This window comes from Squalius cephalus (genome assembly GCF_949319135.1).
Source record: "Squalius cephalus genome assembly, chromosome: 10".
Taxonomy (NCBI): domain Eukaryota; kingdom Metazoa; phylum Chordata; class Actinopteri; order Cypriniformes; family Leuciscidae; genus Squalius; species Squalius cephalus.
Window position 1 is genome coordinate 43,889,407 of NC_137131.1, and position 22,839 is coordinate 43,912,245.

Here is a 22,839-nt window from a genome sequence, read left to right on the forward strand (position 1 = left end):
CAAATACCTGTTCTTTTTTTCTATTTATATTATATTCTTACTTTTTTATTTGTATTATTATTTTATTAATTACTGTATATTTTCTTTTCCTATTTGTTGTAGTCTATTTTTGTTTAATATTTTACATTATATGTTGGATTATTTTTATGTTTATTATTTGTATGTGACTGGCATTAAAAAAAAAAAAATTAAAACACAGAAATAATGCTTTCATTGCTGTTGATTATTTAAAAGTCATTAGGTATGTAAATCTGAAGAACTGACTTTAAAAAAAAAAGCAAAACACCAACATCCACAAAGAGATTCTTACATGATTTATTCTTTTGCACAGTAAAGAGAGAAACCATAGACAATATCAGATGTTTGCTCCTGGAAACACTATAATGTTTCTAAGACACAGGTTTGATCTTCATACTGATGGATTTATATACTGACAAAAGAAAAAAGTTTTTCCACTTTTTCCAAAAAATACAACTGGCATCATGGGTTGCAGCTTCTCCCCATGAGTACACACCAGTGGAAGAACAGAGGAAGATATCACACACTATGTGGCGTCTTTTAAAAAAAAAAAAAAAAACATAATTCAACATAACATCAATACTATCAATCACTGTACAGCAAAAATTTACATTCGTTTAATTCAGCTAAGAGGTCTTCTATTGGTCACGGTCTTCAAGTGATATGAATTCGCAGGTCAAAGTTCACCAAAAATGAGCATTTCTAAATAAAAAGTATGCCAAGTTCGAACTTGCATCCGTGGTTCAGACCGAAGCCAAGAGGACACCGTTCAGTCTGGAAATGAAACGGCAGTGTATTTGCTAACTTCACATAGCTCATCTTGGCAATACATGCCTACTCTGATTATCCTGACTGTAATATACATGTAAACAAGAGCTAATACAATAGGAAATAAAGACAAGCAAACAATTCGGTACAAAGGCACTGCACTCTAGTACAATGTTAAAGATAAAAATATAAAGTTATAAAACCTGGTCCAGGGAAAAAAAAATCATAGATGAGACAAATAATGCCTGTTAGATATACCCCAAACAAATGATATCTCATGTTTAACTACACTACAGAGACATCAGAACCAGCAACAAATGTCAGAAGGACTCGCCAAGATAAGGCTGTTCTCCGTGGGGTACGTCAGCGTTGATCGTCCAAACCACACAACTCCAAATAATAAATAAATGTGGATGTGTGTTTTCTCCTGCAGCATCCAAGCTCGCTGGTTTACTGCGAGATGCATTGTAGGATACTTAACTGTTTCAAGTCCACATGACACCACCTGATGCATCTACATCTGGAGGATTTGAACTGTACTTGGCTAGATGTGAACTTTTGATTGGGAACAGTACTTGGGCAGCGACTGACGCCGATTCACAAAGAACACAAGAACACATACAGTATTGACAACCGGCTTTGAATTTTGTAATACAGTGAAATTCACATGCATTTCCAATCTCATGCATTCTAAGATGAAAAGAAAATGTCAGTTAAACTTTTCTAAAAGACAGTCCGTTCCCTTCAGATATTCACTTGAATGGCCCATTTTAACATCAGAACAGCGAATTTCCGGTTTGCAGGTATGTAATCTTTATCCCAAATAATTTACATGCTTTTATACATTGACAATTCACCAAGTATGAAATATATAGTTAGATGATTATAAATAAATGTATCTCTAAATTTGCTTTGACATTTTACCTGCCAAGTAAAAAAAAACAAAAAAAAAACAACACCACACATTTATGAGATTTCTTTGTAATATTAGAATGAATTAATATTTTGTAAGATAGTCATAGCTGCTATGTATATTTTGGTCATTTTAGCTAAAGCAATATTTTTCCTGTATCGTCACTAGAAAAGTCTGTTTATCTTCCGCAGATTTAAATTCATGCACTTTGAGATCAAGGTGTAGAATCAGACCAGTGCTCTAAAAGGTAATACTCTTCTTTCTGAAGATGTCTTCTAAAAGGCAGCGCTCATGTTTCTGAAGAATTGAGAAGAATTTAGCTTTGGCAGCGTCACCGTAATTACGTAAGATGTCACAGATTTCTCTCATGCACTCGCACAGTTTTCCTGCACGGTTAAAAGCTTTAATTTCTGAATATTTTTCGCCACTAATTATTTTCTGATGAAGCAGTTCATCTGCAATACTCCCAATATTTCTAACTCTTTGAACGAGATCACACCAATTTTCATCAAAAAATAGTGCTTTATCTGCCTCACTATTCAGCTTGTCTTTCTCAGTTGTTGCAGTGGAGACGCTTGTTTGTTCCTCGCTGATAGAAGTCATTTGAGGATCATTCTCCAGATGTTTCTTGCGGTTAGAGAACCTGCAGCACAGAGAGAGGCAGAATGAAACAGTGAGATAGAGTGTTTCATGCACAGACAGGGGACAAAGTTAAGACCGAAGCTAGCAAGTATATGATGCAACTGAAACCTTTTTATATAAAAATAGGCAAATTTAAGCAGTTTCATGACAGGCAGGACAGATATATGGCCTGCAATTTTTTTAATACACTCACCATTGGCAGGTGTGACAGTATTTATTTTTTTGTTTAAATATCCTACATGAAGTCTATATTCTCTATTAATAATCTAAAGTATTACTCACAAGGATTATAATTCAGTGTTTTTTTAAAAGTAAAAAACATTAAATGACTAACTTCATTTACAGAAAGTTGTCTAATTTGTTTTGTAAAAATGCGAGTATCAAGGCTATATATACTGTAGTCTTGATAATATGATATGATATATTATCTTGGATGTTTTTGTGAAGAACAGAACATCAAACTATTAGTCACACTCACCCGGTTGTGTGTGTATCACTGTTGTTTCTCACAGGAGGCTGTTTAATGTCCCTCAGAGACACTGAAGAGCCCAAAGAAACCAATATTCCAGCATAGAGGGGTTCAGTGAATGTGGTGTTGAATGTGTGTAAGCGTGTGAGTGTGTGTGTGTCAGAGACGCTGTAGAAGGACAGTGTGCCGGCCGTCACATCCACATACACTCCTGCTCTATTAGAGGATGAACCGTGGGGGGGTATACGAGTGCAGTTATTATTGTGACGGACAGTGAATTTGATATCAGAGCAGATCAGACTCCATGATTTGTCATTGTATCCAAACTCACAGTCACGAGATCCTTTTCTGCGGATTCCTTTATATGTCACTGCTATAAGAGCACTTCCGCTCCATTCAGCCTCCCAGTAACAGCGTTCAGGCAGAGTCTCTCTACACAGAACCTGATGACAATTATCAAATCTCTCTGGATGATCAGGATACGGCTGCTTCTCTTCCACAAACGTCACCTTCCTGTTCTCATCAGACAGAATGAGTTGAGTGTGTGCTGTGTTTGGATCCAGTGTGAGATCACAGGCATCTGAACACAAGAAGAGAGAAACATTTCACTAAATGAGACAAATCAGCAACAAATCACTAAATTAGACAAATAAAACATAAAATAAAAATCAGTAATTGATTGTGTGTAGACCTACATTTTTGTGGTCCTGGTATAATCCTGAACTCTCCCCAATGATCCATACTATAAAACACAAACATGATGCCATATTCATTTTCTAAAGGCAAGAAAAAATTTAAAAACACACACACAATCTGTCCGGTGACACAATCTTAGTTCACCCAAAAATGATCGGCCATTTAGCCTGATGTTGTTCCATTTTTCAAAAGATCTCCTTTTGTGAAAACTACAGTCATACAGGTTTTCAATGTCATGATGGTGATTAAAAGAAACATGGCACAATAGAATTAAACTCAAATTTAGAATAGTTTTTTTTAGGATTCTAAAATCAAATTGTACAGTAGCTTGGGACAATACAATTAAAATGTCATGGGCAATTTCTTTTAAAAACATGAAGGGTGAATTAATGGTGACAGAATGTGCATGTTATCGGCTGAACTCATTGTATAATGATGATCACAGGACAGAAGCTCCTGAAGCAACATCTTTTGTGTTATTGTCATTTCTGTCATTTCTATCTCTCAGCAGACTCTCTGCAGTCACATTTACTGAACTATCAAATTGTCAGGTACTCATATTTGCACAATGCTAGTAGAGCACTGCAGTGATGACAGATTTCTGTAAGTTCACATCACTCTGGATCCCTCAACAAAAAACAAAACAATAAGCTCTGTGACCAACAAAAGCTTATGAGTCTTTGTCCATCATGATACTCTTCCCAAATGAACACGTTTATGAATTTTGAAGCCTAAATTCAATCACTAGAAGTAAAAAGCTAAATGTAAGCTATAAATGAACCACACCACGGTCACATGACTTCAACATCACCATCAACAAGCTTCAAAAAGTCTTTCAGTCTTTATTTAAAAAATCATTTTCCCTGAAAGTTTGGGTTAGAAAAGTTTGCAAGAGCACGATTATAAACACAACGAGGCTGTGAAAGCAACTAGTCAGTAGATGAGTTAACCTGTTCACCGGGACGACGGTTAATGACAACCTCTGTCCCCAGAGGATAGAAAAATCAAAAATGAAATCTCTTTAACATCTCAAATGTTTCTTATAGACAAAAATGAGGTTACTTTAACATCAAACGGACACTTTTGCTTGAGTCTCCTGCTTGTCTCCTGAGACAAAAACTCTTAACACTCTCACAACGGCGTCCTTTTAAGTTTTAGAAGATATCTCAGCAACATCACACACTGTGCTCATATTTTTCTCTTTACCTAGAGACACTGGATCACTCACATTTATCTCCTCTAACGATTTAGAAGAAATCTCATCATAAAGCCTGTTAAAAACTTTGGGGAAGGCAGCCACGGCTTCAAACGGCATGAGGGAGCTGCCTACTTAAGGAACCCATATTAGGGGAGGCAGCTTCAACCCTTAATGTATTGCCAAGGTTCGTGAATGGGCTGCCAGCTTAAGGCCCCAAACTCTGAGGGGCTGTTTACACCTGGCCACTTCATGCATTTTCTCAGATCGGATAGCTATGTGATTTATCAAAACAATTCTATTTACACCTGGTCACATAAATGTGTTTTTGCAAAATGGATATAAATCCGATCTTCAATTCACACGCTATATGCAGATTTAATGGAGTGCAAATCACCGAAAGCAACAGACATGAGCTGCATTTTGTTGATCATTATCTAATTTCAAAATCATAGACCATAATAAGAAAAAGCGGCAACAGCCCTGGTAAGATAATTTTGTTTCTTTAATTGTAATGAAGATTATTGTGTGTTAAGCGTCTGTGACTTACTTTCACTTTGATTTGCGATAGTTTGCACGTTGGCTTGATGAATAGATGCTCAGTTGCTCATCTGTGGTAATGCACATGCTGCAGTAGCATCATCATATCTGGCTATAACATAACATATAGCCTATAACACGCTCTCACACATTTCTTTTTGGCATTTTTGGGAGGAGTCAAATTTACATATGTGGTTTCAACAACCAGATGCATTTACACTTGTCCAGTTTCGTCTGGAATGCGGCCCAGACCACCTTCTGAAGTGATTTGAGCGATTGGATTCAAATCAATCTTGAATGTGTTTCGGAGGGCATTTACACCTGGTCTTTTCACAATCGGATAGCTATCCGATCACAGAAAATGCATGTGGCCAGGTGTAAACAGCCCCTGAGGGAGGCAGCCACAACTTCACGAAACATAAGGGAGCTGCTTAAAGAACCCAACATTAGGAGGAGGCAGCTTCAACCTTAATACATATGAAAATCCTCACCAAGGAGCCACCTGCTTAAGGACCCCATTTATGGGGAAGGCAGCTACAACTTTAAGACCTAAGAGATCCGCTTGCTTAAGAAACCACATCAGAGGGAGGCAGCTTCACCTTAGTACATTGCAATGATTCGTGAAGGGGCCACCTGCTTAAGGACCCAGTATCTGGGGAGGCAGCCATAACTTCTTTAAACATAAGGGATATGGGGGAGGCAGCTTCAATCTTAATACATAGCAATGCTCATGAAGGAGCCACTTAAAGGGTAACTAAACCCTAAACCAACTTTTTTTAGTTAATGATCTGTAAGAATGGGGCTTTATTAGTGCTGTTCATTGACTCGAGTAACTTTTTTGACATTTGGCTATAAAGTGTTTTAATTTTACAATATATGGTGTAAAAACGTCTGAGTGCTGCACTCTTCAGGTTAAACGGTGGCTACTGCAGTTGAATTTTCCTATTGGATGTTTGCGGTGGCAAGTGACGTAAGCGGTGGCAGGTGACGTAAGCAGGTTCCAGCTCACCACGCCCCTGGTACAAGCTCACCACGCCCTTGGTATGAGCTAGCGTATAGATTGATCTGTATTTAGTACAGTGGGCATATTAGAACAATATTAGCATAATGCAACACAAAAGCAAATGCAAAGAAAGAAGCCAAGGCTTCGGTGAATTGTAGTGTTGACACCATGTCGTGGAGATGCTGTGTGTTTGAATGTGAAAGCAAAACCCCTTTGTTTAGCTTTCGAAAATGGATGAATTTAGAAATCAGTGGTCAAGAATTATTTATAATGCACTTCCTGAGCAGTTCAAGTTGGCTTGTGTACAGCACATTTTACAGAGCAGCACATTTAATAAATTAAAGATATACACTTCAATATGTTTTTTAAACTATATTTTATGTTGTGACTTCAGGATATAAAGTTGTTGCAGTGAAGAAAAAAATTAAACCATTACTTGCAAAGACGGGTATTTTGACATAATAACTGTGTGTATGTGTCCATTCAAGTGCAATGAGACACAAATAAGGAATCGATTAGGAGTTTGCACACTATCTGAAATGCGACTCTCTCTGTGTGGGGCTGTGCACAAGCCTCTTCTAGTGCTGGAATGGTTTAAAATCTATTGAATGAGCAAACTGGCAACTCAAAACACATGCAAATTATAAACTTTCACTCTATGGTGGTTAAACTTGCAATTAATCTGTAAATCACATGCAAGCCGAACCGCGGGGCCTGGTCCGTATGGATCACGGATCAACTACGATCTGTTTAACCCCTAGTTATAACGGCGCTAACCTATTCTATTGCCCATTAAACAAAATAGTAAACTTGAAAATAAAATATATGACCCCTTTAATAATAACTATATCCAAATGAGAGTAACCAACTTGTGATCAGATCACCTGAGGCAGATCTCAATAGCAGGTTTAAACCGGGCCTCTTATTGCCCCACATACCTGAGTTTGTTCAGTGAGCAGTTTGGATCCTCCAGTTTGTTAGAGAGTAGCTTGATTTCTGAATATCCTGGGTGATTGTAGCTCAGATCCAGCTCTCTCAGGTGTGAGGGGTTTGAACTCAGAGCTGAAGACACATAACCACAGCCTTTCTCTGTCACCATACAGCCAGACAACCTACAGAAACACACAGTCAGATCATCTACAGACACGCATTAACATTATGACCGACAGACTGTAAATAATATCTCATTTGTTCTTGTGGAAGTGGGGGCGTGGTTTGGAAGCCGCTGCAGGTAGAGAGCGAGTGCGGGGGACTTGAATGGTATGGGAAACACCTCTGGTTAATGAGAACTAACAGGTGTTTGCACTTTGCAGTGAGTCAAGAGATCGGTGAAAAGGAGCGGCGTGAGTGCAGAGATGCTGCTGCCTGGGAAGTGAGCTGTGCACATGGAAGCCGTGTTAAAGTGTTTTATATGTAGAAGTCCGAGTTACAGCTGAAAAGCCCTCATGCTTTATTTTTGTTTGCTTAAGTGAAGTATCTGAATAAATTCTCCGACCCCTATCTCCTTAGCTTTCCCACAGTTCTTAATACCTCAGTATGTGCAGCTGACAGTTTGGGCTCTTCAGTCCTTCAGAAATATTCTTTACTCCTGAATCCTGCAGGTCATTGTTACTCAGATCCAGCTCTCTCAGGTGTGAGTGGTTTGAACTCAGGGCTGAAGACACATAACCACAGCCTTTTTCTGTTACCATACAGTCAGATAACCTACAGAAACACAGTCAGATCATCTACTAAAACAATCATCAACATTATGACAGACAGACTGCAAATAATCTCTCATATATTCTTAATACCTCAGTATCTTCAGTGGACAGTTCTTCAGTCCATCAGAGAGCAGCTTCACTGTTGAGTCCTTCAGGGCATTGTAACTTAAGTCCAGCTCTCTCAGGACACAGTTTGAGGATTGAAGAGCTGATGTCACAATTTCACAATCCTGACCAGTGAGATCACAGTCAGCAAGACTAGAAGAGAGTAAAAACAGCACAATAAATTGGGGTTCAGGGTGTTTTTTTTAAAGGGACAGCAGTGGCTCCTTAAAAACTAGAAATAATTAAATAAGTAAATAATTGGTAATACAAAAATAAAACAAAGTAAAATATTGTGAAATATGTGGTTAAATAGAATATAATCCACATAATATAATACACTCTGTCCACATTCGCGTTTTCCAAAAATTGTTCATCTACACTGCATCATCTGATATGCTTAAAGGGGTCATATAATGGTACATGCACTTTTACAAGTTGATTGTACTGAAATGTGTGTTGGCAGTGCCTGTGCACAACCATCATAAAATGATAAAAATCCATCCAGTGTTTTTTTTTAAATCTTCTTATATGTTTTCCCCCGTCTCAAATCAAGCCGTACGATTTTGTGACGTCACAAAATCGACGCCCCTCCCACGATTGTTGATTGACAGCAGTGTTTCAACACAAAGGATCGGTACCAACTATTCGTGTTCCTGCTGCACCTCCATAATTATTGAAGTGAGTGTTACGTTTTATTAACCTTTATATTAATATTTATATTAATCTTTGCAAATCGCTTGCTGCACGCTTCACAATGAATGCGGCTGTTTACACTCAGGGTACATTACGGCATGTTTTCTATGTACGACGTTCTCAATATAATTCATAATCCCACGTTTATAATGAACAACGCGTTATGGTTATTGTGTTATTGTGTTACAATCGGTGTTCGCACAGAACAGAGGGGCGGGGTGAGCAAAGCTCATTATCATTTAAAGACACATGCACTTAAATGGCGTGCTGAAAACAGAGCTGTTTTTGACCAGGTAAAATGAGTGTTTTCTTACAATACTGAGGCCGGTGACACACTGGATGCGTGGCGTGGCGTTTCTGTTGCGTGTCAGCTGCGTGGCGGCTGCGTCGCGTTTTCCATGTCTTTGCACACCAGAAGCGTGTCTGACGCGGCGCTGCTGCTGCTAGGTGACATATTGGTGATATATTTGACACATGGGGAGAGAGTTGTGGAAGGCCTATACTTCATGTTAAACATAAATATATAGCAGCAAAGACAACGTCGGCAGTGTTGACGGCAATATAGACTATAGAATATTTCGTTCTGTATTGACAGGTGCAGTATTTGAAAATCGATAATATTTTTTAAAATTGCATTTATATTTGCATTTATGTCAAACCCTAGACACTTTCAAACATCAAAATGACATTTATTAATATGTATTCGTGTCAAAATGTCATATAAACATCTTTTCCTATTCAATTTTGCCTGGAAACGCTTCCAAGATGCTTGCGTGTCGCGTGAAAAATAGGCGTCGGTTCTATTTCTAGCATGCACGCGTTTTCCGCGCGGCTCAAGCCGCGCCTGAGACGCGCGTGTCATGCACGCAGTGTGCAAGCTCTAACCTGTTAACATGGGAGCCGAAATAAAAACGGACACGCCACGCAGCTGAGACGCTTACGCCATGCATCCAGTGTGTCACCGGCCTAATGAGAATTTTTAATTAAAGTATATTACATACTTTTAATTTAGACCCTAAAGTATCATATTAGCTTGTACAAAAATGGCATTATATGACCCCTTTAAATATCTTTACAGCACCAGCGTAAAACATAGTGCTGAACGATTATTCGAAAAGTAATCGAAACCAAAATTCAAAACCTCTAACTGACGTAATTATCTCGGTTATTTAATTTTTTAAATCCTGTTAAAACTTTCCCCTTAAAAACATACTACCGCATGTGTAGTCACGTAACTCTGCCACACCCAGTCAGCGGCATTAAAGCAACATGGAGAACTGAAACACAGTCACCTGAGCAACTGGAGCAGCTTGTACCAAAGAAAAACACAGTGTCCGTAGCTTGGACACATTTTGGCTTCAGTAAGTGAAATCAAATGTAAACAATTAAATGGTAATACCACCAATCTGTTTCAACACTTGGAGCACAATTGGAGCACTATTATGTAGCACAAATGCTACATAATATGAAAAGGATTCAAGAAGATGGAAATAAATAATTGACGCCATTTGTTACTACATCGTGAAGGATATGGCTCCCATAGCTACAGTGGAGTGCAGTGGGTTTAAATACCTTGTTAAAACTCGACAGAAGATACACTGTGCCATCTCGACCATATTTTTCCCAAACTGCGCTCCCAACATGTACAAATCATGTCGTAAAAAGGTACTTGCTGAACTGAAGTGTGATCAGCACTTTGCAGCCACATTTGATCTCTGACTAAGTAGGACCCATAATTGAGCCTTACTTTGCACTGCATTGATGATGAATTGAAGCTGCAAAACAGATGCCTTGAAACTGCATATTTTCCAGCCAATCACACGTCAGAGATGACTGGACAGGGCCTGAGAGATATGCTTTCTGCATTAGAACTCACGGAAGTGAACCTTGTGGTTATTACGACAGACAATGATACCAATGTTGTCAAAGCTGCACAGCTCAATGGATGGACACGACAGCAGTGTTTTAGCTTTTCTTTATTAAATAATTGATTAAAATTAATTTGGAAAATTGTCTTGGTTTTGCCTCAAATTGCATGGTTTAATATACAATAAAATAATCATAATCCTATTGCTTGCAAACACACATAATTAGTTTGCACGCCAAAATAGGAACAAGAGAAAGGTAATCTTCCATCTGCTCAGTTCCCTCCACATTATATTCTCTTAATGGACTTGTAACCTATGCATTGCCTATGCAAACGCGAGATCCAAGCCACTAGATTCTATATTGCATAAGACTTTCTTTCCTCAAGGACAAAAGTCAACAGGAGCGGAGCTAAAACTCCCAATAATGTATTCCTGTACACATCTGGAAATTTTTATTAATGAACATAGCCAGCCCCCTCTAGAGTTGACCATGCATGCTCCCCGTACGCGGGGGATGAGGATGGTGAGTCCTCAATTTCCCCCACATTGATGCTTAGCATATCTACCTCCTCAGAGATAGACAGCTGAAGCACCAGGCTCTCACTCAGGGGAGAAGAAACTGCAGAGCGGGCTTCTGAACCCAAAGAGAGAGCTCTGATGCAGGCAGTCAGACTCATTGAGAGCTGAACTCCCAAACAAACTACACACAAATCAAGTATAACCTCACCCATGATGTAGCGAGGGCAGAAAGGAACACACAGTTTAATTGCTTGTTTTGCTCGCCATTATTGTCTTGTGCTTTTGTAACGTGGCCAAACAACACTAAATAATACAGACAGTTCACAAAGAGTGTTTCCTGAGAGTAAGTTCATTTCATGAAGTATACTTAAGTAAAGTTCAAGTATATTTTTAAGTATACTCTATGTAGTAGGTATATTAATATCAATGTACTAGTATTAAACTTGTAAGTGTACTATTTTAATACTGCTGGGGTCTAAATTAGATTTTAAATTAAAAAGTAGTAAACTTTAAGTGCACAGCTATTTCACAAATACATGTTTCATTTGTACTGCAAAAGGTGAATTTTCAGCATCATTACGCCAGTCTTCAGTGTCATATGATCAATTAGAAATCACTCTATTATGATGATTTGATGCTCAATAAACATTCATTATTATTATCAATCTTGAAAACAGTTATTTAAATTTTTATTTCAGGATTCTTTGATGAATAGAAAGTTCAAAAGAACAGCATTTATATGAAATAAAAAGCTTTTGTAACACTATCGTTCAAAAGTTTGGGGTCAGTAAGAACTTTATTTTTATTTTTGGGGGGAAGTAAATAAAAGAAATCAATACTTTTATTAATCAAGGATGAATTACATTGATCAACAGTTACAGTAAAGACATTTATAATGTTACAAAAAAAATTTTTTCAAATAAATGCTGTTCTTTTGAACTTTCTATTCATCAAAGAATCCAGATTTTTTATTTTTACATAACTGTTTTCAACATTGTTTTTTGAGCATCAAATCCGCATATTAGAGTGATTTCTGAAGGATCGTGTGACACTGAAGACTGGAGAAATGATGCTGGAAATTCAGCTATGATCACAGGAATAAATTACATTTTAAAATATATTAAAATATAAAACAGTCATTTTAAATTATAATATTTAACAATATTATCGTTTTTACTGCCTTGGTGAGCAGAAGAGACTTCTTTTAAAAACTGGTAGTGTACATCAGGATTGGATTTTGAATGATGATCAAAACACAGATTGTTTCCTCTTCGTGGGTCATTCTGTAATTATTAGGCAGCTTTGATTTATATGCTGTTTAATGTTTAATGATCGTGTTGTTTTACATTTGCATAGGCAATCTTCTATCACTTGTTTCTGCTTCTTCATCACCTGTGTTTTGATTTGGAGATTCTGTACTAGAAGATGTGTAATAGCGCCCCCTAAAGTATAACAGTGAAAACACGGATACCCTCGTAAAATGTATTCCACATTTTGTTATGTTACAGCCTTATTCCAAAATAGATTAAATTCACATGTACATAATAAGTATTCACAGCCTTTGCTCAATACTTTGTTGAAGCACTTTTGGCACCAATAAAAGCCTGCTACTTTATATATTTTTTGCTTACTATAAAGAAAAAAATTAACATGCAATTTAGCGCAATGTATTCAAATTCTGGGTTAATCTGTATATATTATACATCATCAATATGATGTATACTGAAAGTGGTGTGACGTGTAGCCAAATATGGTGTCCCATACTCGGCATTTGTGCTCTGCAGCAGTGAGTATTGAACACACACACCTGGCATTTTTGTTGCAGCACCCCGGGGAGCAATTGGGGTTTAGGTGCCTTGCTCAAGGGAACCTCAGTTGTGGGTAATGAGAGTGGAAGAAAGCACTGTTCATTCACTCACCCACCTACATCCAGTACTGAGACTCGAACCCGCAACCTACAAATCCAACTCTGTAACCATTAGGCCACAACCCAATTTGATGTATCAAAATCTGTCTTTGTTAAAATCTGTCTCACTTTATGCATTTTCATGTTAAGCATTTTAGAATATCCCACTGTTATTGATTGAAATATTGCAGTGGGTGTTGTATAGACCTTATGCGCCAGAGAAACGAGGGCACCGCCATCTTTAGAATATTGTTTTTGAACTTCTGTTTATGTGGTCTCTCTGTATATTTCTATGGCATTGCTGTCCAGGAGTAATTAGCTTTTGAAGTGGATTTACTTAATGTAAAGTTAACGAAAGTTATTATGAGGATTGTAATGTTTAAAGCAGATGTCTTAACAAATGTCAGTAGACCGGGAAGATTTTAAAACAAACCGTTCATTCATAAATACGCAAAATCGCTGTGAAAATACAGACCGGAAGACAAAAGACAATGAGTGCAGCGCTGAAAAGGGGCGGAGCTACATAAGGTCTATGAGGATTGAATGAATCTCAAACCTCAGTATCTTCAGCTGACAGTTTGGGCTCTTCAGTCCACCAGAGAGCAGCTTCACTCCGGAGTCACGAAGGTTGTTGCGACTCATGTCCAGCTCTATCAGGGGTGAGTTTGGTGTCTGCAGGGCCAAAGCCACAGTTTCACAGCAGGTTTCATCAAGCCCACATGAGGAGAGTCTGCAAAAACGGGATATTTGTCAATGGCATTTATTGTGTGTTTATCTTGTAAGTGATGGGTTATGTCATGTTCTCTGTGAACATTCAAGCTTTCTAGAAAAAAATATAAATGTCATGCTGGAACTAATGTGACAGTCAAGTGAAAATAACTTTCAAACATATGTCTATAAAATTACTGTTTTGTAATAAAATTTTAGTACATATAAATTTTACTCTCCAAAATCATTAAAAACATGATACTTGAAACATGATACATGAAAAACAGCTGTTAAAAAGTTACTTACATGGCTTTTCTGCTGCATCTCACAGATGGCAGAAGATTAATTCGGCCTCCTGGTTCAGTATTGTACATCCTCAGATTGAACTCATGCAGCACCTCCTCTGACATCAGCAGGACGTAAGCCATCAATGAGCACATGGAAGATGAAAGGTACTCTCCTGAAGATGATTTGAAGTATCTTTGTATTTCTGTATATAATGAATTGTCATTGAGCTCCTGTACGCAGTGGAACAGGTTGACTGAAGCTTCAGGTGAGATGTCCTTGTTTTGTAATCGTTTTTTAATGTGTTTGGTTATTTTTGTGATACTGTCTTTGCTGTCTTCAGTGTGTGTGAACAGGCCTCTGAGCAGTTTCTGATTGGATTCCAGTGAAATGCCCAGCAGAAACCGTAAAAATATGTCTAAATGTCGCTTCGGACTTTGCATGGCTTTCTTAACAGCCTTCTTTAGTAAATTATGTAAACCAAATTGTGTTCCTTCACAGAAAAACTGCAGCTCGTCCATGTTCTTGTTCAGGAAGCAGAGGAACACATGCACTGCAGCGAGGAACTCTTGAACAGTTAGATGCACGAAGCAGAATACCTTCATCTCATGAAGTCCAGCTTCTTGCTGAAAGATCTCAGTGAGCATTCCTGTGGACTCAAAGTCTTCACTCACATCAATACCACATGCTTTTAGATCTTCCTCATAGAACACTATGTTTTCCTTCTTCAGCTGTTCAAACGCTAGTTTAGCTAACTTCAAAATCATTCTTTTATTGGAATCTAAGAGCTTGGTATGTTCTCTTTCTGTTTTTCTGTCACACTTCTGGCTCTTCAAGTTCATCTGTATCAGCAGGAAGTGGATGTACATTTCAGTGAGTGTCGTGTTGATGTTCTCTACATTGTTCCCAATGGAGATGCCCTGAAGAACTGTGGCTGTGATCCAACAGAACACGGGAATGTAACACATGATGTAGAGACTACGAGATTTCTTAATGTGTGAGATCATTCTGGAGGCCTGAGTCTCATCTTTGATTCTCTTTCTGAAATACTCCTCCTTCTGCTGGTCAATGAATCCTCGCACCTCAGTGAACAACCCTACACACTCCAGAGGGATCTGATTGGCTGCTGCTGGTCGTGATGTCACCCAGACGTGAGCTGATGGAAGCAGAGTCCCGTTCACCAGACTTGCAAACAGTTCATCTACAGATAATCGCTCCTCAACATGCCTCATCATTTTACTGTCAAAATCCAAAGGGAGTCGACTCTCATCCAGTCCATCAAAGATGAATGCAAGCTTACAACTATATATCTTACATATATTTGCTGTTTCCAGTTTCTTCAGTTCTGGATTAAATTTCTGCAGAAACTTATGCAGACTGATCACTCTGTCTTTAATGCAGTTAATCTTTCGGAATGGAAGCAGGAAAACACAGTCTATATCCTGATTGGCTTTTCCTTCTGCCCAGTCCAGAATGAACTTGTGCACTGAGACCGTTTTTCCAATGCCAGCGATGCCTTTGGTCAGCACAATCTTTTTCTTATGTTTGTTCAGACTAAATACATCATTGCATTTGATTGGCCTGTCCTGTGATTTATGGGGTTTAAAGGCTGTATCAATATGCAGAATCTCATGTTCTTGATTGACTTCTTTAAGATCCCCCTCCGTAATGAAGAGTTCTGTGAAAACATCCTTGAGATCTGCTTTATTTTCCTTTTTACACTCAAAAATGTGCTCTGCTTTCTCTCTCATCTTCATTTTGTGAGTTTCCAAGAATTTCTGCAGCCAGAAATCATCTGTTATGAAAAATATAAATAAACAGGAAAAGTTGTGAACAAAACAATGCTGGAAATTTAAACACAAAGGTTTTCTACATTAGAATGATTATCATTATAATCAACTGGAGCAAACATATGGTATTTAAATTCATGGTACTGTAAACAGTTCTGTTCTGTACTGAGATCAATATACATAAAACATACTAAAATAATTTCTGATTCCACTATAAGGATGTTTAAAGTTAATTCACCTTGTTTTCTTGTGTGTTTCTCAGCTGGCTCTAATGATGTTTGCACTGTGAAGAGAGAGAAAAGAATGAGACTTTATGTTCATCAAAGATTCCTGAAAAAGGTTCTGCACCGTGTTTCAACAATTCATTAAACAAAACTATTAACTAAATCCGCATATTAGAATGTTTTCTGAAGGATCATGTGACACTGAAGACTGAGTAATGATGCTGCAAATTCGGCTGCAAAACTTTTCCTGTGATGGCAACATAGGATATTCAAATGGAAAGCTATTTAAAATTGTAATATTTCACAATATTTTTACTATTTTTGATAAAATTAATGCAGCCTTGGTGATCAAAAGAAATTTCTTTTAAAAAATCTGAATGTACATTTCTATGAATCTATGCTGCCTCTCATTCTCTATTCTTTCCTTTATTACCTTCAGTGTAGTTGTTCTGTGACTCTTCAGCCAGCCGGTTCTGGTTCATCTTCACAGCTTCTTCTGCTCCAAAACGCTCCATCATTATATCCACTATATCAGTGACATCAGCATCCTCCAGTTTACCAGCTCCAATGGGTCCATCTTCTTTTAAGTAACTCTTAAATCTCTTCAGATCATATTTTTTCAGGTCATCTAGAGTATCATGACGCCGTTTTTTTCCAGATGCCATCGTCCTTCATGGACTAGTGGAAAAAAAGAATACGTCTTCAAATAGTCGCACATTTATAGCAGAGATCAATGCAGTATGTGTAAATAAACTTACGTTATGAAACGACACTGTGATCAGATCAACTATTATGAAACATTTTTAAACTTCTAGGGCCCTATTTTAACGATCTAAGCGCATGGTCTAAAGCTCATGGCGCAAGTGCACTTAGGGCGTGTCCACTTTTGCTAGTTTAATGAAGGGAAAAAGGGTCAGCGCTCCCGGCGCATGGTCTAAAAGGGTTGTCCCTATTGTCTTATTGAGTAATGGGTGTGTTTTTTCTCTATTCTCTTAATGAGTAATGGGTGTGTTTTGGGCATAACATGCAATAAACCAGTCAGAGTCTCATCTCCCAATCCCTTTAAAAGCCAGCTGCACTCACGCCATAGTGGATTCACTATATACATGGTGGAATTAGCAAGGGGAAAAACTGAATGCTTCTCCAGAGAGCAAACGGATCAGCTCGTGTGCAAGGTTAAAGTGAGCAAGCAGACAATCTATGGGACAAGCCGGATTCCACCATATATATGTAATCCTTTTATTGTTAAAATTTAGCATGTTTGTGTGCTGCTGCGTGTCCCAGTGTGTGTAATAAGCAGAGTGTGTGTGTAATAAGCAGAGTCTGCGTGTGTTGTGGACCCGCCTCATATTACTAATGCGCCCTTTAAATAACAAAAAAAAAAAAAATTGCTCCATTGACTTTAGTCAAGGTTTCAGTTGGTCAATGGCACAGTCTATTTCAGTTCTTCAAAATAGCAACGCGCCATCAATGCGCCCGAACACACCTGGTTTTAAGACCAGCAGCCCATTGCATTTGCAATTTAAACAATGGGGCGCAGGACGTGAAAATTAAAACTGCGTCAGGCTGAAACTGTGTCTCATGTGACCTTGTTATTTGTACACACTGTGACTATACAAATCACAACATGTAAATAGGAAAATGTTGGCATTATTTTGTCCCTTATTGGGAGCAGTATGCTAGCTGGAGCCGTTTACTTCCAGTCTTTGTGCTAAGCTAGGCTAGCGGTGGGTGCATCATACAGAGTTATGGCACGCACGGAGATGAGAAGGGTATGTATGGACTTAACTAACTCTGGGGAATATGGTGAATCAGTCCCCAAAAGTCCCCAAAAGTCGGCGTGTTCCTTTAAATGAGGATTAATCAGATAGGAGACACGATATAGGTGGGGTTACATTAACTAGTAGTTCTCTCATAAAGCATGGATAGAATAAATATAAATGCCAGAGACAGTATACAAGACATACAATTATCACACATATTATCTTGGGATGATTGTTCATTTATAGATCAGTTCGTCTATAAATGAATGCAGGAAAGTCTGTTTTAAGGGCTGTAGGTCTTTCCTATGGCCTCTGCTTTTTCCACGTGACCACATTTTTCAGAGCAATAAAAAACATCTTATCTGATCCACATTAGCATTTCAGAGTGCCCCAGAGGACGCGGGTTTCGTGACATCATCGCGTACAAAAGTCCAATTACATTGGCTAGGCACCAACCAATAAGACAACTCCTTTGCGCCATCCCCTCCCCTAAATTTTAGCGTACCAGTAAATATTTATTGTACAATTCCTCAAATTCACACCTACATGCTCTCTTGTATGTTTTGCAACTCTTTTACCTTCATAGAACTTGGACTCAAATATAAAGAAATGCGGTCAGTGAGTGGTTAGTGTAACGGTCACCAGCTGGAGTGCCCATGAGAGCCACCAGAGGGCACTCCACACCAGACTATCTTGTTCACTCACAGACTACATTTCCCATAACTCACTGCCTGGACTCATCATCACTGATTGTATTCACCTGTATCTCATTCACCTGTATCTCATCACCTTGTTAGTTTCAGTCTATTTATTCCTTGTTCATTCATTCAATCATTGTGAAGTTTTGTTTAGTGTCACACTGCAACTCTGAGCGTTTTCCTGGTTTTCGGATTTCTTGCCTGTTGCTTGGATTACTCTCTTGCCTCTGACCCCTGCTTGTCTTGTTTTTGTTTTGTTTTGTTTGTTTGGACTTTCTACCTGTGTTTTGACCCATTGCCTGTTTATTGGATTACGTGTCTGGATTGCCCCTTAATAAAGCTGCTATTGGATCTCACCTTCAAGTCTCGGAGCAGTTTCGTGACAGTTAGGAGTTCAGTAAATTTGGTCACAGATTCGAACTTCCTGGATCAATAACTCGTGAGCTAAACGTTTTTTAAAACACAAATGACACATATTTTCAATCATAGTAACGCAGACAACAAGCTACAACCAAATTTTCCAAAAAGGAAAAGTGAGTATGTCTGCTCAGACCCTGACCCATGCTAAGCACTTTTTTATAAATGAGGCTCTTAAAGCCATTTAATGTTTGACAGAAATGAAAGCGAGGCTGTGATGAATAATATAGTGTGCCAATTGTCAGCTCACAAAACATCTTGGTAACACTTTATAATAACTGCACACTATTAATCATTAGTTAAGCATTAGTAAACAGTTAATTCATAATTTTTAAAGCATTAATAGACATTAATAAGCAGTTTATAAATACAGTTATAAATGCTGTATTCTTGATTTAAAAGCATATCTATAATGTGTTTAATAATTGTATTTTCATACTTTATTAATTATCAATTTATCATTTCTAAATGAAGTATTGCATTATTTACAAACCAGTTATTTAGGAGTTGTCAGTGGTTCATAAGATCACTTAGAAAGTGTAAATAAAGTATTAATAAATTATTTAAATGTACATTCATCTTATTATTCAGACATATAGTAATAGTTACTTAGTGTGTTAATAAATGCTTTATTAACATGTATTTCTACTGTAGTTCATGGTTAATTCAGGGAGTTATAAAGCATTTATTAGTGGTCAGTTAACTATTTTTGTGAGCTCATCTAAAGTGAAGACTATTTATGATTTGTAAAGCATTTACAAATGAGATTTAAAGGCTGTTAAATATTTCTATGTTCTGTATCTCTGTGTTGTGTTTCTTTCCTTTTTCTGTTTAGCAGATCAGTGAGCCTTTAAATCTCCTTTGTAAATGCTTTACAAAGCATAACTAGTCCTCACTTTAGATGAGCTCACAAAAAATAGTTAAATGACCACTAATAAATGCTTTATAACTACCTGAATTTACTACATTTACTTACACTTTCTAAGTGATCCATGACAACACCTAAATAACTGGTTTGTAAATAATGCAATACTTCATTTAAAAATGATGAAGTGATCATTAATAAATTATGAAAATACAATTATTAAACACATTATAGATATGCTTATAAATCAAGATTAAAGCATTTATAGCCATATTTATAAACTGCTTATTAATGTATATTAATGCTTTATAAATGATGAATGAACTGTTTACTAATGCTTAACTAATGATTAATAGTGTGCAGTTATTATAAAGTGTTACCAACATCTTTTATAAAACAGTTTTAAAAGTTATGAGTTTTGAAAAAGACATCCCAGCTAGAAATGTTTTGTTCTAGAAACATTCTGAGAACATTACCATGAAGTTCTAATAATGTTTTCAGCGGGTAGTTTTATTTTGGTTCCCAGAATGTTCTCCTAAAAGGTACACAGCAAAAACTCCAGTGATAAAAAGTTAATGAGATAATTAAGTGATTAATTGAGTGACCATTATTGAAGACACCTGATGTTAACAAGCAGAATCACTGAAGGAGAAAAATCACTATTTTTAAGTCACCATTATGGAGATTGGTGTTTGCTTTAGTTGGGCAAATTTTAAACTTTAAATTTTGTTTGGCTGTTGTAACTGAGTTATAACTCCCAGATGAACAAAGAGAAAATATGATCAGATGTTGTTGGTTATGTTTTGATATAATCATCATTTGACCTGAATCACAAAACTCATTTAGAGCCTAATCTCTGACTTAATTTTATATTGTTGATTACATCAAGTGATTCTACAACATATTCATAACGCAATGCATGATGGGAGTCATGAATGAGTTTTGATTGGTGGCATCCAGAATGCACTGCAACATGCTTTATAATTGTCACCATTGTTGAGATTCACAGGCTGAATCTTGATGTCTGTGTGTCTAAATAAAATCTTTTGAACATAACTATTTCGGACTATTACAATATTTTGGATTCTATAGAAAATGCTACAAATCGTATGCTATAAAACCACCAGGCTGCTGCAATCAACACTCTCTAAACTTTAGTAATCTGTTGTAAGTCGCTTTGGAAAAGCATCTGCTAAATTACTAAGTGTAAATGAGTTTAGTGTTTCAGGTCAAATGATGATAACGTCAAAACATAACCAACACCACCTGATCACCTTTTATCTTTGTTCATCTGTCAGTTATAACTTAGTTACAACAACCAGACAAAATCTAAAGTTAGTAGTTTAAGGGTCAAGAGCCCAACTAAAATTAGATTTTCTCCTTTGGTGATTCTGCTTGTTAACATCAGGTGTCTTCAATAATGGTCAATCATCACACAATTAATCACTTAATTATCTCATTCATTTTAACACTCATCAGTGTTCATTTAACACTCATATTGTAACACTTTAACCCTTTGAGTGTGGAGTCAAATAAATTCCCAGGAGAGTTAATTTAACACTGGAGTTTTTGCTGTGTAGGATAACATTCTCTTAAAACATCCTCAAAATGTTACAGTTAAAACATTATATCTTAGTTTACATTTAACCTTACAGAAAAATTATTTGGAATGAGAAAACATCCTCAAAACATTCTTTGAACATTACATTCAAATGTTTTCTTTAAAACATTAACCAAACTTGTAGGGAATGTTAGCCAACGTTCTGAGAACGTTCCCTGCTAGCTGGGATGTGATCTAGAACTTTATTCAGTGGATGCCACTGTAAAGACTGTAATCTAACACTCAGAGCTTTGTTTCAGTAAAATTCAATAAAGGTCTATTAGTTGTGCTGCATGAATCTTCTGTGATTACTGGAAACATGACACTTAAAAATTGGTCAGTAACATAAAATATTTACTAACTTACCTTGAATAATGACAATATTTGTAGATGTTTCTTTGTCCTCTTCTGAAATGGCGACTTGCTCAACAAAAGCACTGATCTTCTCTTCACTTCCGTGTTCTCACAAAGTCTGTGGGTGTTTCTTAGTAAATTTGGTAATATATTCACAGATTCGAACTTCCCGGATCAATAACTCGTGAGCTAAACGTTTTTAAAACACAAATGACACATATTTTCAATAATAGTAACGCAGACAACAAGCTACAACCAAATTTTCCTCAATGATGTTTCTTTGTCCTCTTCTGAAATGGCGACTTACTCAAAAGCACTGATCTTCTCTTCACTTCCGTGTTCTCATGAAGTCTGTGGGTGTTTCTTTCAGGAGTCAAACAACATGATAAAACTGAGATAAAAACATCCATTCAAGCAAGCAAGCAAACATATATTTGTTTATGTATCTTCGTGGAGGTTTTCCATTGATTTCTTTTGTTTTTATACTGAGCTAATATTTCCTATCCTCTACACCTTCTAATGGTTATGCTCAATTTTTTTTGTTTCATTTTCATTGTGTTCTCTTCCTGGTTTGTCTGCCTCATTCTTGCTACTAACTGTGCGATTTCAGCAATTATTTAAGATCATGACAATGCACACTGCATGACATGGATCTAATAAACTTGGAAATGACATGTATGTAGACTGTACGATGATGACACCTATTAAATCGTAGGCAAGTTAGGCTGTGTTAATGTTAATAAAACAACTAAAGAGACACTGTTCTTCACTAAAAAACTTGAGTAGCTTAAATAAGAATCAACGTATAATTTATACAGTGAAGTCTATGAAGTGTTTTACTTTTTACATTTGTTTATTTAATTTCTTATTTGAACGGTGCTGTTGTATACATCTGTGTCTGAAAAATAAAGCACTGTTTATTTAATTTGTATATTATTTTGTGTATTTGTAAAGTGCATATTTGTTCTTATTTTTAATAACAAAGATAAAATAATGAAATAAAGATTTTTATCTTCTTCCACTATGGCCTACATGGTCTGTCTTTCTTTTTTCTGTTATATTTTGCAAATTATATTATACTTCTCTTTTTTAAAAAA

At 37.0% G+C, this 22,839-nt stretch overlaps 2 protein-coding genes across 3 annotated transcripts in view; one reads left to right on the plus strand and one right to left on the minus strand.

The window, feature by feature from the left end:
* The window catches only part of LOC307165431 (G-protein coupled receptor 4-like), a 706,289-nt gene that overhangs the window by 610,548 nt on the left and 72,902 nt on the right, over positions 1-22,839 (plus strand). The gene's annotated exons all lie outside the window — the stretch shown is intronic.
* On the minus strand, positions 295-22,301 carry LOC307165996 (NACHT, LRR and PYD domains-containing protein 12-like). 2 transcript variants are annotated; one of them, XM_079884085.1, is made up of 12 exons: positions 22,050-22,301; positions 21,755-21,931; positions 16,479-16,723; positions 16,060-16,104; positions 14,053-15,826; positions 13,595-13,768; positions 8,038-8,205; positions 7,775-7,948; positions 7,183-7,356; positions 3,506-3,552; positions 2,820-3,390; positions 295-2,342 (listed from the first exon to the last, which is right to left on the minus strand). In XM_079884085.1, the coding sequence occupies exons 3-12, from the start codon at positions 16,708-16,710 to the stop codon at positions 1,940-1,942; spliced, it is 3,762 nt and encodes a 1,253-aa protein (XP_079740211.1). In that variant the 5' UTR covers positions 16,711-16,723; positions 21,755-21,931; positions 22,050-22,301; the 3' UTR covers positions 295-1,939. The 2 variants fall into 2 exon arrangements, with proteins under 2 accessions (XP_079740211.1, XP_079740210.1); XM_079884084.1 differs by having other exon boundaries at positions 21,755-22,299.

Excerpts from the sequence above, each read along its gene's own strand:
- LOC307165996 (XM_079884085.1), bottom strand. The coding sequence starts at position 16,710 with ATGGCATCTGGAAAAAAACGGCGTCATGATACTCTAGATGACCTGAAA. Across the intron at positions 8,206-13,594 it reads TGTCAGCTGAAGATACTGAG|TCTTGCTGACTGTGATCTCA; the intron begins GTTTGAGATTCA and ends ACTCTCTTCTAG. Across the intron at positions 7,357-7,774 it reads TGTCAGCTGCACATACTGAG|GTTGTCTGGCTGTATGGTGA; the intron begins GTATTAAGAACT and ends GTGTTTCTGTAG.